General features: G+C 42.1%; 1 protein-coding gene across 2 annotated transcripts in view; it reads right to left on the bottom strand.

Annotated features, from left to right (window-relative positions):
• Positions 1-13744, bottom strand: part of PPM1L (protein phosphatase, Mg2+/Mn2+ dependent 1L) — a 194294-nt gene extending 180550 nt beyond the window's left edge. The window contains exons 1-2 of one of the 2 annotated variants that reach the window (XM_075268739.1): positions 13615-13744; positions 13039-13537 (exon numbers count right to left, since the gene is read on the bottom strand). In XM_075268739.1, coding sequence (XP_075124840.1) covers positions 13039-13437 — 399 coding nt within the window. In that variant the 5' untranslated portion in view covers positions 13438-13537; positions 13615-13744. Of the gene's footprint in view, positions 1-13038 lie in introns of both variants that reach the window. The other variant, XM_075268738.1, reaches the window with a different exon arrangement.
• Between the last annotated feature and the right edge of the window lie 624 nt (positions 13745-14368).

Genomic DNA, 14368 nt, shown 5'->3' with positions numbered 1-14368 from the left:
AGTGGCGTTTAAAACATGTCCCATTGCTTTCTATGGGAGCCGGAATACATGCGCTCCCCATAGAAATGAATGGGCTGCTTTTTATGCCGGCTCCCATAGAAAGTAATGGGACCTGTTTTAAACGCCAGAATCAGCTGGCGTATCCTCCGTGTGAAGGGGCCCTGAGACTGTCCAGTCACTGCAAGACAGCATTGGACTAGACAACAGCTTTTGAATGCAAACACCAAGTGTCGATATTTTTTAATAAACGTCTATAGTAATTTCACAATGCAGAGTTAGAAGAAAATATGCTCCTGAATTGCTATTTTAGAGGGAATGCAAGTATTCATGAAAACAGACATGTCAGGAAAGATGACAGGTCTTCTATAAGAGGTGCATTCCTTTCAATCAATTTGCCTCATCTACTGACAATTCATGCATGAGAAAGTCAAATTTATTCCAGCTACGAGTTGGTGTATATTATAGTAAATTTGTGAGACTATGGCTGAACACAATCCCTCCTGCTAAGGGTATGTTCACACTATTATTATTAATGTTGGTTGTTCTCATCCGTCATAGGATGACAGCAACACATATTAATGGAAATAGACTGGCTGGTGCAGATGGAGCGCCGTCTGTCTACAAAAAGCCATGGCGGAAGGTTACTTTTCTGACGGAAGAAAAGTTGTGTATGCTGGACTTTTTCTTCTCTTACAAAAAGTAAACAAACAAGATGGAAGAAAACTTCTGTCATGTTTTTTATAATAGTGTGAGTAGGAATGGATGCCAGATGGAGGGGTCTCTGTCTGCATCTGTCAATGAATGTTTTTAATGATGTAAACGTCCCCTAAGCTAAAGCAATTTATTTTTTAATTAAAATGGTAAGTTAGTTGGAAAATCTGTAATATTTTAGTGTAACTAGCTTAGGCCGGGCCCCGTGTGGCTTAAACGCTGTGGTTTGGCTGTGGCGGAAACACCGCAGGAAAAATAAAATACACAGCGTTTTTCAGCCTCTGCAAAGTGGATGGGATTCTAGAGAATCCTATCCACACACTGTGGAAATAACACACAGCGGACATAGCCTGTCAGTTATACCTATGGAAACACCGTCGGTTTCCTTATAGGTATAATGGAAGCAGAAAGTCACAGAGGAAAATTCTGCAGAATATGCTATATGGGTAATAAATGGTACATTAGGAGGTTTGAACCTTCACTCTCATGTAATATCTACTTGATAAGTCTTGTGATGAAGAGTATATAACACCTCAATCAGGGCCGGACTGGGGTGTCTAGGGCCCACCAGTGGAATTGGTTTTAGGGGCCCAGTGCCAGGACCTTTGCAGATCAGCTGTACCGAGATAGGGCGACTAAAGGTAATAACATATCAAAAGCCATGCTGCTCACCCACTATTCGATGTGCACCACTGCACTACCTAAACCCACTGCTACATTCTGTATGGCAAGGGGACGTCGCCAGTGCTGCAAGAACACTAAATAGCATATGGATGAAAACCGGGATACCTCATAGATTGTAAGCCATCGCGGGCAGGGCCCTCTACGCCACTGTGCCAGCCGATCACTGTTAGTATTATATCTACCTGTATGTTTTGTGTATTGTATGTAACCCCCAAATGTAAAACACCATGGAATTAAGGGTGCTATATAAATAAATAATAATAATAATCTAAGGAACGGCGTCGGGGAGGAGGTTGGGTGAACAATAGCCTTTCTTAAGGCTATTCCTACGTGGGTTTAGCTTAAAACGGGATCCTAATGATAGAATCCCTTTAATAAATGTAACTAATCTTTGGCTATCTATGCAACAAAACTTGAAATCTACTTCAGATTTATATTTGTGCAATAGTTTCCTCAACTTTTTGGTGTAAATGACAGTAATTCTGTTGAACAGATTGTGAATCCACCCACTTTTCTCAGTTTAGGTTACCTGGATTTCCCCTTGTAAACCCTTGTGCTTCTGTTAACTCTTTGGAGCAATGTAGGTATTGCCATTGCTCTATAGAGGTAAGTTACAAAGCCCTCATTGTTCTACATAGATCACCCGCTCATCGCTGTCATGACATTCATCATGACAGTAATAGAGGTATTGATTCACAAGGAAAAAATAAAACAATAATAAAATAAAAACCATGACTAGTGTGAACAGAGCCCAAGTGACTTTAGGATAACATTTAGAAATTATAGGCATGAAGCTAAAATGGTTATTAACAGCACAGCAAACAATAATAGAAAATCAATGAGTAAATGTTACAGTAAAATCATGAAGAGTTGATACTGATGTGAAACCTTCTTTATCTTCTATTTAACAGGGTATTTTCACAATAGCGTTGTCTACTGTTTGCTGGAATGGAGTGTCAGTTTCCTATTAATTGGGTCGGCTGAGAACAAGACATATACATCTGTTGGAGTGAAAGCTCTATTACATTAGCACGCCATGCAGATAAAACCAAATCAAATGGATGGAGACAAATGTCGTCTTTGATATAGCATAAATCGCTGTGATCTGAGCTGAATTACAAGACTTGTCCAATGACCAATAAAATCTACCTACACGTTTTGTTGAAAGCTTGCAAAAATATATAGGAAAACAGACGAAGCTGGTAAAGAATTGCAACATCTGCCAGTTATGTGACAACACGACCAAATTATTAGTCCTGCAAGACTAAAGCGGGAACCCATAAATTGCTAGCATCGGATATAAGCAAAGTGTTTTATGGACGGACTAAAGTAGAAACCAGAATACAGAGAAGAATTCAGCAGGCTTAGTTGTAGGCACAAGTAAAAATGAACCTATAAGGGTATTCCCATCTGGATATTTATGACTATATCCATAGGATATGACATAAATGGCCCACCCCTGATTCCCGTCTCATATGCGCGGTAAAGGGAGAGTTGGCCATACATGTGAATGAAGAGACCTGCGGATGCCCAGCATCTTTTAACTTCACTGCAGCTGTGATATGAGGGTCACGGGGCTCAGTATTCAAAATTGATATGGAATCCATATATAACATGTATTTTTCCAGTGGATTCAGCCATAAACATATGGGAATAAACCTTTAAGTGATCTTAAAAAAACCTGCTAAAATCTGATACTACAAACATGCAATACATCAAAATAAAGACGTTCAAAATGCAATAATGTATATAGCAATGCAAGCTAAACATCATAACTAGCAATGCTTAGGGAAAATACCTCCATAACACAGTGCTTGATGGAGTCAGTATGTATTCAACAAAAAATTGAAGGAGCATAAAAATACAGTAAGATCCCATAGACTCAGCCTTGAAGCATAAAGCACATGAAGCATTACAGAAATATCCTTGGTACATCAATAATGGTATTGGGGAAGGGGTACATTAGGGTCTTGTACACACATCAAGTTAATGCCAGTGAATATAGGATTTTTTTCCCCCTATTCACATGTAGTGTGAAAAGACCTGGATGTGTATGGAGCGTTTAACACCAGCATAATATATAGAGAGATTAAAGTGACCTGCCCTGTGTTGCTATGAAAACTGTGGTCAGGGTCTTAGACTAAAAGATGAAAAAACTGCCAGTGCTCAGTTGCTTAAAACCTGAAAATGTGAACTGATTTTGGTTGCCAATGTCAGCTTTTCTATATCTGCAGCAATGACTTTATCCTCCGTACGTCTGTCTTCTTGTTTTTCTGAGAAGCGTTGTCCAGCGTCTGTCTCATTACAGTATTGTGTGCCAGGCTCAGCTCCTACAAATAATTTCATTGTAACACACTATAAGACAGGCCACATTTCCACCTACGTCTTTTGTCTCCATGTTCTATGGAAATGTCCTAAATATGCTGGAATGTTACACTAACATACATTATGGAGCTTCACACATCTGTTTCTCTATACAGCCATTGTTCTACACAATAACAGTGAAACACACAGCCTAAAGAAATAATACAGCAGAATGCTAGAAGAATTCAGTCAAGAAAATTTTGTGTCAATAAGGCCTTATGAATAAGAACGTAAGGTTTTGAAGAAGACATCCATAGAAACAATGAGATCCAGTATATTACAGAAGTGTGGAAGCCATCACATAAATGGGAATACACAGTGGCACACGGAGTGCCTGTACTAGGGATCAGTACCTTTCTAACAACACGGTCGTATTACCTAGGTCATGGTTTATACTGATCCATTAGATATAATCAAGGATCTAGACTAGATCAGCTAACATTCTGCCTCCAATGTATATGAATGGGGATTCTTTTCATAAACATTTAGGTTTCTAAAAAGTAGATGACAAATGCAACCTGAAACGATAAACCTCACACACAGCAATGTCAGCAAAAAAAAAAAAATGTATGGCTTGTGGAATGCAGTGAGGCAAAACCTGAAAAATTTGTTTGGTCTTCAAGACCAACATTAGCTATTTCTTTAAGGTGTTACTGGATAGCGGTTAGGTTGGAATTACCACATAAAATAGTGCCAAATAAAATAAGGATAAGTAATGTAATGTAATGTAATGTTTTCTTATTATCTTATAAGCTTTAGTTAAAGAGATCCTATCATACAAATACATTTTTTTCGGAGTAACACGTCAGAATAGCCTTAAGAAAGGCTATTCTTCTCCTACCTTTCGTGGTCTCCTCCGCGCCGCCGTTCCGTAGGAATCCCAGTTTTTGTCGGTATGGCCATCTTTGTCAGCAACGGCCTCTTCATCCTCTTCTTCCAGCGCAGGTTTCAGACTTCAAGGTCTCGGGCAGAGCAGGCTGCGCATGTCCACAGGCCACGAGAAAATGGCCACTTACAATACTGTGTATTGTACTGTGCACTTTACTGTGTATTGCCCCCCAGTGCTGCAAGAGAACTCAATTGCATACCGATAAATACCGGGATTCTTACGGAACGGCGGTGCAGAGAAGACCTCGAAAGGTAGGGGAAGAATAGCCTTTCTTAAGGCTATTCTGACGTGTTACTCAGAAAAAAATGTGTTTGAAAGATAGGATCCCTTTAAAACAAAAATCCCAAAGCCAAGGATAAGGACACTTAGGCTGAGTTCACACGGGGTATTTTGGTCAGGATTTTGAGGTGGAATCCATCTCAAAATCTGACCAAAAAAATGTCTCCCATTGAAATCAATGGGAGCCGGTCAGTTATTTTTCCAGGAGCGTTTTTTCCGGCTCCCGGAAAAAAGAAGCGACATGCTCATTCTTCAGGCGTATTTGCCTAGCGACATCCGCCTGAAGACACTCCCTCCTCCCGACTAGGTCCACTCATTTGGGCCTAATCCGGAGCAAAGTGCCGCGACTAGATGCCAGTGCACTGCATCAGCAACCAGTCGCGGCTACCCATTTTTTGGACCGGAATCTGAAGCAGCCTCCGCGTCAAATTCCAGTCCAAAATACCCAGTGTGAACCCAGCTTAAAAGTATAAAACAACTGCTGAAACTCAGCTGCAGATTTTTCTGAAAGCTACAACTCTGGCTAAGGCCCCAGGTGATGTCCTGCAGAGAAAAAAAGCGCTGCATGAAAAACAACGGTGTCAACACATCCATACACTTTGCTGTGTCTGTAAACAGCTGAGTTTTTTTCAATGGCGTTCACGCCGTGGGCAAATCGCATTGTTTACGCCACGAGGTGCCCCTGTCTCTTGTAAGAATCATGGTGGGTCTTCAGCTGCCTTCAGCCACTGTACTGCAGGTTTTAGTCGCATGCGGATGAGCGCCTACTGTACACCACAAAGAGTTAGCTGCTGAGGTGCGTAAGCCACTGAGAGTGTACCCAACAGGACCTCAGCCTTAGTGAGCTTTTGACTAAGAAAGATCTTTCAGCAAGATTCCCGTACTATATGGAAACATAAGTTTTTTAGCTAAAAAACAGAGTAAGAAACCTGAGCTACTGTAGAAAGCTACAAATTGTCTACAAAAAGCGCCTTCCCAATTGGACTGGACTTTTCCATTCTTTGTTATGCAGCTTCTGACAGTGGACTTTTATGCCATCAAAGTATTACCAGTGGCGGTTTAGCCCTGGTACTCCATCTAACCCTAGTAGTGGCAGATAGAAGGCTCTGCACGTGTGGTCACTTTCTATTAACTTTACCTGAGACACAGAATAATCAGATAACTATGACTATTCACTTTTCATTACACACATGACTGTATCTGTAAGGTCTCATAGTCGTAGGGAGAGATTCATGGCGTAAATGACAACTCTGAGACAGGGTTACTGAATACAACCATTTAATGTATGGACATAAAAATGTCCAGGCCTTTCAATGTTTCTTAGAGTACAACTGACATGATAAATTAAAAGGTATCTGAGCTTGCTTCAAAATTTTAAATATGTGCAGGATGTTGCTGGGCAGTCTATTCTATAACTGAGTAACGTTGGGATCCCACCAGCACCCAATTTCCGTTTTCAGGTCTCCGTCTTCTGCCGACAGAAGACGGAAACCTGATAGACCGTGTCCAGTTGTGATCGCCGGAGAGCGTTCTGTGCTCTCCGCGGTGAAACCGTTTTTCTTTTTTAAACCGGACATAAAGTCCTGCATGTCTGACTTTGTGTCCAGTTGAAAAAAAAAATGGTTTCACCGTGAACAGTGAAAAACGCTCCCAGGCACTCACTGCCGGACACTTTCCAAACTCACTCAAATTAATGGGTTTGAAAAATGACTGCAGGTTTCTGTCTTCTGCCCAGTTTCAGGCAGGATACGGAAAACTGCAAAACAGAGACCGGGGCGCAGATGTGAACGAGCCCTAAGCCTTGATATAGGAAGTCCTATCAGTTTTTCTGCTGTTAATAATCACATTATAGCTGCAGCACAGTTTACATTTGTCTCTCAGGCTGTGGGTGTGTACAATAAGAAGCAGTCTACCCCCTCCCCTATACATTACTGATGCTACTGGTTTCTTTACATGTAATTCTGACAAGAGTGCCTGTACAATAGCAAAGAAATAGTTGAAAAAAAGCCCAAATAAGCATAATATATGGGATCCAAGAAGACTGAGCTACAGATACAGGGTAAAGATGTGCAACATGATCCCTGACACAGGAAAAGAGCAATCTATGAACACAAACCAGAAAACTGGTTGCTGTCTATGAATAACTTCCCATCTGTAATCACACAAGTGGCTAGAAGTAGATACAAGAACATAAATAAACTTTTCTTATATTGTAAGATGTGAGAGGTGCACAGAGAAAGCAATCTGCAGACATAGTGGAGGCTGTGAAGAAAGCAACCCTCCCCTCTACATTCAGTGTGAAGAAATCGGTCCCTCCCCATCACAGTGAAGAAGTCTTGATTTTTCATGGTATCTATGGATGGGATTTCCCTAGTAACGAGTAAACTGCAAATCAGCTAGAAGGGAGACACCTAGTGGCAGTAACTCAGTCAGGATTTTCAGTCAGAAAGCGGCAACATTTTTAATTAAAGTGCATTACATTTTGATCCAGAAATGCCTGCTCTATTAAATGAAACTAAGTTGTCTCAAAAGTTAGTGACCACTTAAAAAATGCAAAGAATATAACAAAGAGAGATAAAGGCATGCTGAAAACTAAGTGACAGGTGGTCACCAAGAGACCTATGACAGCTGCAATACAATTGTTGCCTGTGTGCTTCACCATTTCCAGGTTTTAAATAAAAGATGGGCTCCCATAGTAAATCCCCCACCACTCTTTTGTCTGCAGGTCAGATCATCCAAATGTTTGTGTTTTCACTGAGTTTTGCATTTTTACCATCCCTCATATAAGCCTATGGGAATAAATCTGGTGGTTTTGCAATTAAAATTAACATATTGTTAACAGAGTTTTTTGGTCAGGATTTTGAGGCCGAATTCGCCTCAAAATCCTGACCAAAAATACGGCTCCCATTGAAATCAATGGTCAGGGTCAGTTCTTTTTTCCGGGAGCTGGAACAAATGAAAAGAAGCAGCATGCTCATTCTTCAGGTGGATTCACAAAACAATCCCTCCTCCTGACTAGGCCCATTCATTGGGCCTAATCCGGAGCGGAGTGCACGACTGGATGCTAGTGCACTGCAACGGAATCAAGTCTCAGCTACCCGTTTTTTGGTACCAGAAATTGAGGCAGTCTCCACCCCAGTTTCCAGACCAAAAAAGCCTGTGTGAAACTGGCCTAAAATGTTTTCTACCTGTAAAAATGCTGCATTTTCCCTATAGACTTGCATTGGGGAGGCTAAAATGCAACAGAAAATACAAGTGTTTTTGGTAGTGCATTTTCTGCTGCAGTCATTTCTGCAGAAATTTTAGGTGTAAGTTTGCTATATATAGCCTTAGGCTAAGGCAGCAAAAAAGCGTGAAAAACTGCATCGGCAACGGCATCGCATCGCTTTTGACAGAAAGTTCACAGAGTTTCCTCTGCAGACTTTCTGCTTCAATTATACCTATAGAGAAACTTCCATAGGTATAATAGATATACTGCGATTTCCAAAACCGTGCTGGTTACGGAAATCGCTGCATATCCGCTGCGCGTATAATAACGCAAAGTGCGGATGGGATTCACAGTGCAGTGAATGTAAGATGCTACAATTTTTTTGCGGCGTTTTTGCTATGAGCGAACTGCGGGATAGTTCCAGTGGGTTAGCCAACGACATAATCACCAGTAGCAATTTTTGCGGTATATTTAAAACAAATCCCATTCACACACTACTGAAAATCCTTTTTTTTTTTTGCAGCGGTTTTCAAGCTGTGCAATGAAAACGATGAAAATTGGCACAGCCGCAGGGTTAAAGTCTGTAGTGAAAAACAGCTGTTTCAGCTACTTTCTGTTGCAAGCGAGTCCTGCAGTGGACCTGGTATGTCTGGCTTTAGTGTAAAAAAGCAAGAAAGGCTCATGTGAAATTCTGGCTGGGCAGATCATATGGCTGGTTCCACTGTAATATTTTTGGGGATGGTAAAGTGTTCCATCATCAGCTGAAAAGACTACATTAATTCACATACAATGCACGAGATGACCTTTCAAATGGGAGATCAGAGGGGTCCGTCCCTTGTGTACAATAATACCTTATATAATACTCACATAAGGATAAACTGTATTGTTGCACGTGCAGGCGTTTTTATGAACTCCACTCAGATCAATGTACAAATAGCAGAAATCTTAGCAAATATTTCCCGCTACTAGAAAATTAGATATGATGAGAAACAGATTTTCTTTAAATAGCATTTTGTGTGTACCCAAAATCAGACCGGCGCTTACTTTCCATCCTAGTATAATACTAGTACTGCACTGAAATATCGCCTAAACCTTTGTTTGACTTTAATGATGATAAGTTAGAAGTGCTGCATGACATTTTCCAAGTATACACAGATGGAAATCCTATCATAATAAAAATATAAAATGCCCTGTTATAATTAGTTCAAGGTGGTCGAGCAAAATAGATTTGTTTATTGTCGGTGCAGATGCTTTGGATAGCTCCAATCTCAGCCCCAGTACATACAAAGCTATGTCCTGCTTTATTTTCCAGGAAGGCATCCCGTCTGATCTCACGCAGCAGCTGAAGGAAATTTAGAGCACTAATGCCAAAGTACAACAGCAAAAAATAAATCAATGAAGAGCTCTGCAGCTTTCTCCTTGATAAGTAATTTCCAAAGTGAAATCATTTGAAGCACTAAAATGTTTCCAATGTCACAAGAGGCGCATCGGTATAAGCAATCGCAATGTCCCCTTTGCCTTTCCCGCAATCTGTCAATGTATATAGCAATGAAGCCTAAAATGGGGGTTGTCGGCTGCCACAGACAATCATACTAATATAACATGCATCAGGTTTTATATATGTCAGTATCATATCTGCACCAAATGTGCCTAAATGTCAGGGTTGGATTTTCTCACACCTCTGGCCTTGTTTTATTTGCTCACAATTGTTTGCTACATTGTCCACACCTTATTGTTTTATATGATTTTCAAGAATGTTCCAGAAATGTTAAAATAATATATTACTACTATTGGAACTGTCTTAAAAATGACACCCATCCTACATAGTCGGATACTTTATGAGTATAACAGGTATGTTTAAGAGGCTGGGGATGTGTGGCTTCATCATCTTAGGCCCGGTTCACATCTGTGTTCGGGTTTCCATTTGGGGAGTCCACTTGGGGACTCCCCAAACAGAAACTTGTCAGCATAAAAAGCGGTTACCTAAAGAAACCCGCGGACCACGTAGACTATAATGGGGTCTGTGTGGTTTCCGCACAAAAAAATGCAGAGAGAAAAGTCTTGCTTGAAGGATTTTTCACTCCGCATATTTCATGCGGATTGGGGAACGGAATGGCCCGTACACAGATGTGAACCAGGCCTTGGCACACAGTGTATGGCCCCATATACTTTCTCCTTCTATGGATCAAGAAAAGGCAAGCAGTCTAATAAAAAAATGTAAAAAAAAGTAGAAAAGTAAAAAAAAGTTACAGCTTTGAATGATGGGGAGGTATAAACAAAAACTCAAAAGTAGAAAATCATTGGGTTCACAAGGGGTTAATACAATTTTGGGTAGTTGTTTAAAAAAATTTTTTCGTATACTTTAAGGGTGGTTTCACATGGAGTTAACGCTCCGCTCATTCTGACACGTAAACACGTTCAGAATGAGCGGCGTAAAACAGAATCCCATTAACTTCAATGGATTCGGTCTTACATGCGCTACCCATTGAAGTCAATGGGAGGCGTTTTTTGAGCGCTGAAATTCCACACCAAATTCCTCACCATTTTCCTCCGTGTGAATGTACCCTTAAGGCTGAAGCCCCACATTGCGTAACGGAGTGTTTTGGCCACAGCAGAAACTCCATGGCAAAAAATGCAGCATTTTACAGTACCTGCAAAGTGGATGGAATTCTGACTAATCCCATCCACACAATGCTGAAAAACATCCACAGTAGAAAAACTGTGTTTTCAGAAACACCTGCGTTTGTGAAAATTGCAGCAAGTCAATTCTACCTGTGGAAACGGTGTCATTTTCAGTATGGGTATAATAGGGCAGAAAGTCCTCAGAGGAAAACTCTGCGAAAACACAATGGAAAACGCTGCACAAAAAACCGCAATGCGTTTCCGTCGCGTTTCTTTGTGTAGCGTTTTGCTATGTGGGACTTCGCCTAAAATAGAAATATAAAAGATAGTTAAGTTATACTAGTATAATCATATACATACACATAAAGGGAGGGAAGAAAGAACAAAGGGATAAATGATCTCTGGGGTTCCCCTTTAATATGTCGCACAAATTTGTTCCCAAACAAATGACACAAAACTCAATGTAGAATGGTGAGACTGACAAATATATTACAATACAGATTCTCTGCTACCCTTACAGCCTACAATCATTTGATCCCAGTGATCCAGTTAACGTCTGTACCCAGCAGTGTCACAGCTTTACACCCAGTCATGAGCAGATAGAGGGTCTTAGGAGAGATTTCCGGCTAGTAATTATTGCGGCTCACTGTTCCATATAAGTGAGTCTATAGCCCTGGTAAACAACTGTGCATGGTAAATAACACTCCAGGATCGCTGACTTCTATGACAGATTTAGTCATCAGTCCGCCTAGCACTACTGTACCACAATTAGAGAATAATATACAGTTGTCTATTTTTGTAGATAGGAGGCGTCTTTTACTATGTGTTTTCATAAAGTGACTAATTATAAAGGAATGTAACACAGTCTATGAGAAATTTTAACCCTTCCAAGTTTTACGCTTTTCTTTGAGTACCTAATAATAGTCTATATTAAATTCTAATCTATCAAATATCAGGTCCTAATAGATGTGTATGTGTCTCACTTACATCATATAATCAATATACGCAAATTACGCTTGCTATCTAACTGTTTTGGCAGCAAGGTGACTCAGTGGTTAGTGCTGATACTTTATAGTACTGAGGTCCGGGGTTTGCATCAGGCACCTAGATAGAGTATGTACTGTATGTTCTCCCTGTGTTATCCCATGTGGGTTCCTACCACACTCCAAAATACATACAGGTAAGAAATTTAGATTGTGAGCCCAACAGTGAGTGGTGACAACGTCTGTAAAGTCGCTGCAGAATATGTTGGCAGCATAACGTTGTGCGCTTCAGTAGAATTAAAGCTTCAGCATAAGTGACTCACTGGTCATTTATAGGGAATACAGAACATAATAATGTTCCCATGATGAAGAGTCATGATGAAAAGAAGAAGACGCAGCCAGGAAGGCTTTATATCCTAGGGGCAGTCACATGTCCATACAATGTGGGTAAATATACAACGCTGCCTTACAATCCCTGAAAACACTAGCAAAACAAAGACACAAGTTGTGAGATTAAGAGATCATTCCTGACTTCACTTTTTTAAATATAAGCTCCAGACAAGAGCCTCTTCTTCTTTCCAGTTCCTATAGATAGAAGCTTAAAACCCTGACAGATTTATTAAAGGGATTTTTCCACTAAGAGCACTTATCCCTCTATTCACAGGATAGAGACTAAGCGTTTAATCACGGGAATCACAAGAACGGGGGTCCTTTAGCCCCTTGTGTGAACAGAGCTTTAATGTATATGTGCGACCAGCGCTCCATTCACTTCCATGGTAGATGGGGATACCCAAGTACTGAAGTAGAATTGTGGTCACATATGTTTGGTACAGCTCTAGTCACACGGGCACTGGAGGAACCCCCAGTCCCATGATCTTGGGGGGTCCCTGTGGATAAGATTTCTTAGTAAGGAAGCTATATAATATATATTATACATGTTACAACTCCACATAGCCATGACACCTTTTTAGACATTTATCAGAGCTGAGGCTCAAAAGTGTCTAAAACATTAGGTAAATCAGGTGCCAACATGTATGCCCGCTGTGGTGCAATTTGAGGCTGACTTTGGGCACCTTTTGCTTAGTAAATCTCTCCCATTACTTCCTACCAGTCCATAATCGTCTCATGTAAGCAAATCACATGTACTGTCCTACCATTGTGGAACCAAACATGGTCACCCAGTGCCCTGGCATGTGTATGTGCCCTACCTGGACCTACAAGTCCCTAGGACTGCCTCTAAGCATATGCCTCAGTGCCATCCTGTCCCAGGCACAGGCTTCCCTCTTTGTTCTGCCTACCTCTCCTCCATGCCCATCAAAGATGCCGAAGATGGACGGGTGGCTCTTGTTGACCAGGTCAGTGATGATCTCGAAGCGGTCCTCCATGTGATCCCTCCGGCCCTGGATGGAGTAGACGGCCACATTGTTACTCTTGAACTCCCAGGTCTTGGAGAACTCTGCCTCCAGGACATCGAGCCCTCCGAGGCGGTCATTCTGCATGATCTCTGCCACCTTGCCCTTCACCATCTGCACGGCGTCCCGGCTGGACTTGACGATGGTCTTGACCTCGTCTGTGTGGAAGAAGTAGCTCCAGAGCGCCAGGCTGATGCACAGGAGGAACAGGGTCTCCGGTCTGAGTAAGAAGTAGCGCATGATCCTACCCAGCAGAGACAGCAGAGTCATGGTATCCTCTATCATTTATGTCCTAGGGATGGCTGGAGGGAGGAGGGCAATCAGTGCATGGCAGTATGACCCCTGCCCGAACTCCTCCCCGGGAGGGGGCACAGGTCTGCAGCACCTAGGACAAAGAAGGGGGCACCGTCACTGGCAGCAGCGCAGCATGGGCAGGACGCGGGACACACGCGGTGGCTTTACCTGAGTGTCCGCTCTAGTACGGGATGCCAGGCGCAGTCCGCAGCTCCGACCCGGACTCTCCGGCTTCTGTCCCTTCAGCACCTTGCAGAGCTGTCATAAGGTGCAGACACCGGCTGTTCTGTGCGTCTCCCCCACAGTAGACTTCTACAAGCCCTGTCAGGAGGGGAGGAAGCCATTAGCTAAGTCATTGTCGTCTGCCCTGTTTGAGATATTTACCTCACATGCAGTATGGTATATTGTCTGTGTATAATAATATGCCGCTGCTTCTTTTATAAACATACAATACTCTAGTAAGGGACGCCAGATAATATTCCCAACAGAAAGCTCCCCCTATGCTGCTGTGAGCAGATGGTACAGTCCACCACGAGCAGGAACACTGCAAGCGAGGAGGGACAGAAATAATCAGCAGAGAAGCGCGAGCGGCAGTGACTGACTCCAGAGCATCTGCCGGCCCTTGTCACCGCGGCCATTAACGTGTCACAGTCACACAGCTGTGCGGCACCGCTCCGTCATTGTGGCCGAGTGTCAGGAGGCTGCCAGGGGTCACCTTCCCGGAGCAATAGGGACAATGCAGAGAGAGGCTGGGGGCTGCAAGCTATAGGGATGGATGGGGGATTGGTGCTGGAGGTTTCCTTACCTTGGTCTAAATATTACTAACAGGAGTCAAATAATTCTCAGGATTTCTTCTTTCAGTGCTGCTACGCCCCCTGTGGCTGATATTGCATAATACAGGTGCTGGCTCCCAAGAGCAATG

The sequence above is a fragment of the Leptodactylus fuscus genome, chromosome 3, assembly GCF_031893055.1.
Source record: "Leptodactylus fuscus isolate aLepFus1 chromosome 3, aLepFus1.hap2, whole genome shotgun sequence".
NCBI lineage: Eukaryota > Metazoa > Chordata > Amphibia > Anura > Leptodactylidae > Leptodactylus > Leptodactylus fuscus.
Note: the sequence above shows the minus strand (reverse complement) of the source record. Positions and strands in the feature narration are given on the sequence as shown.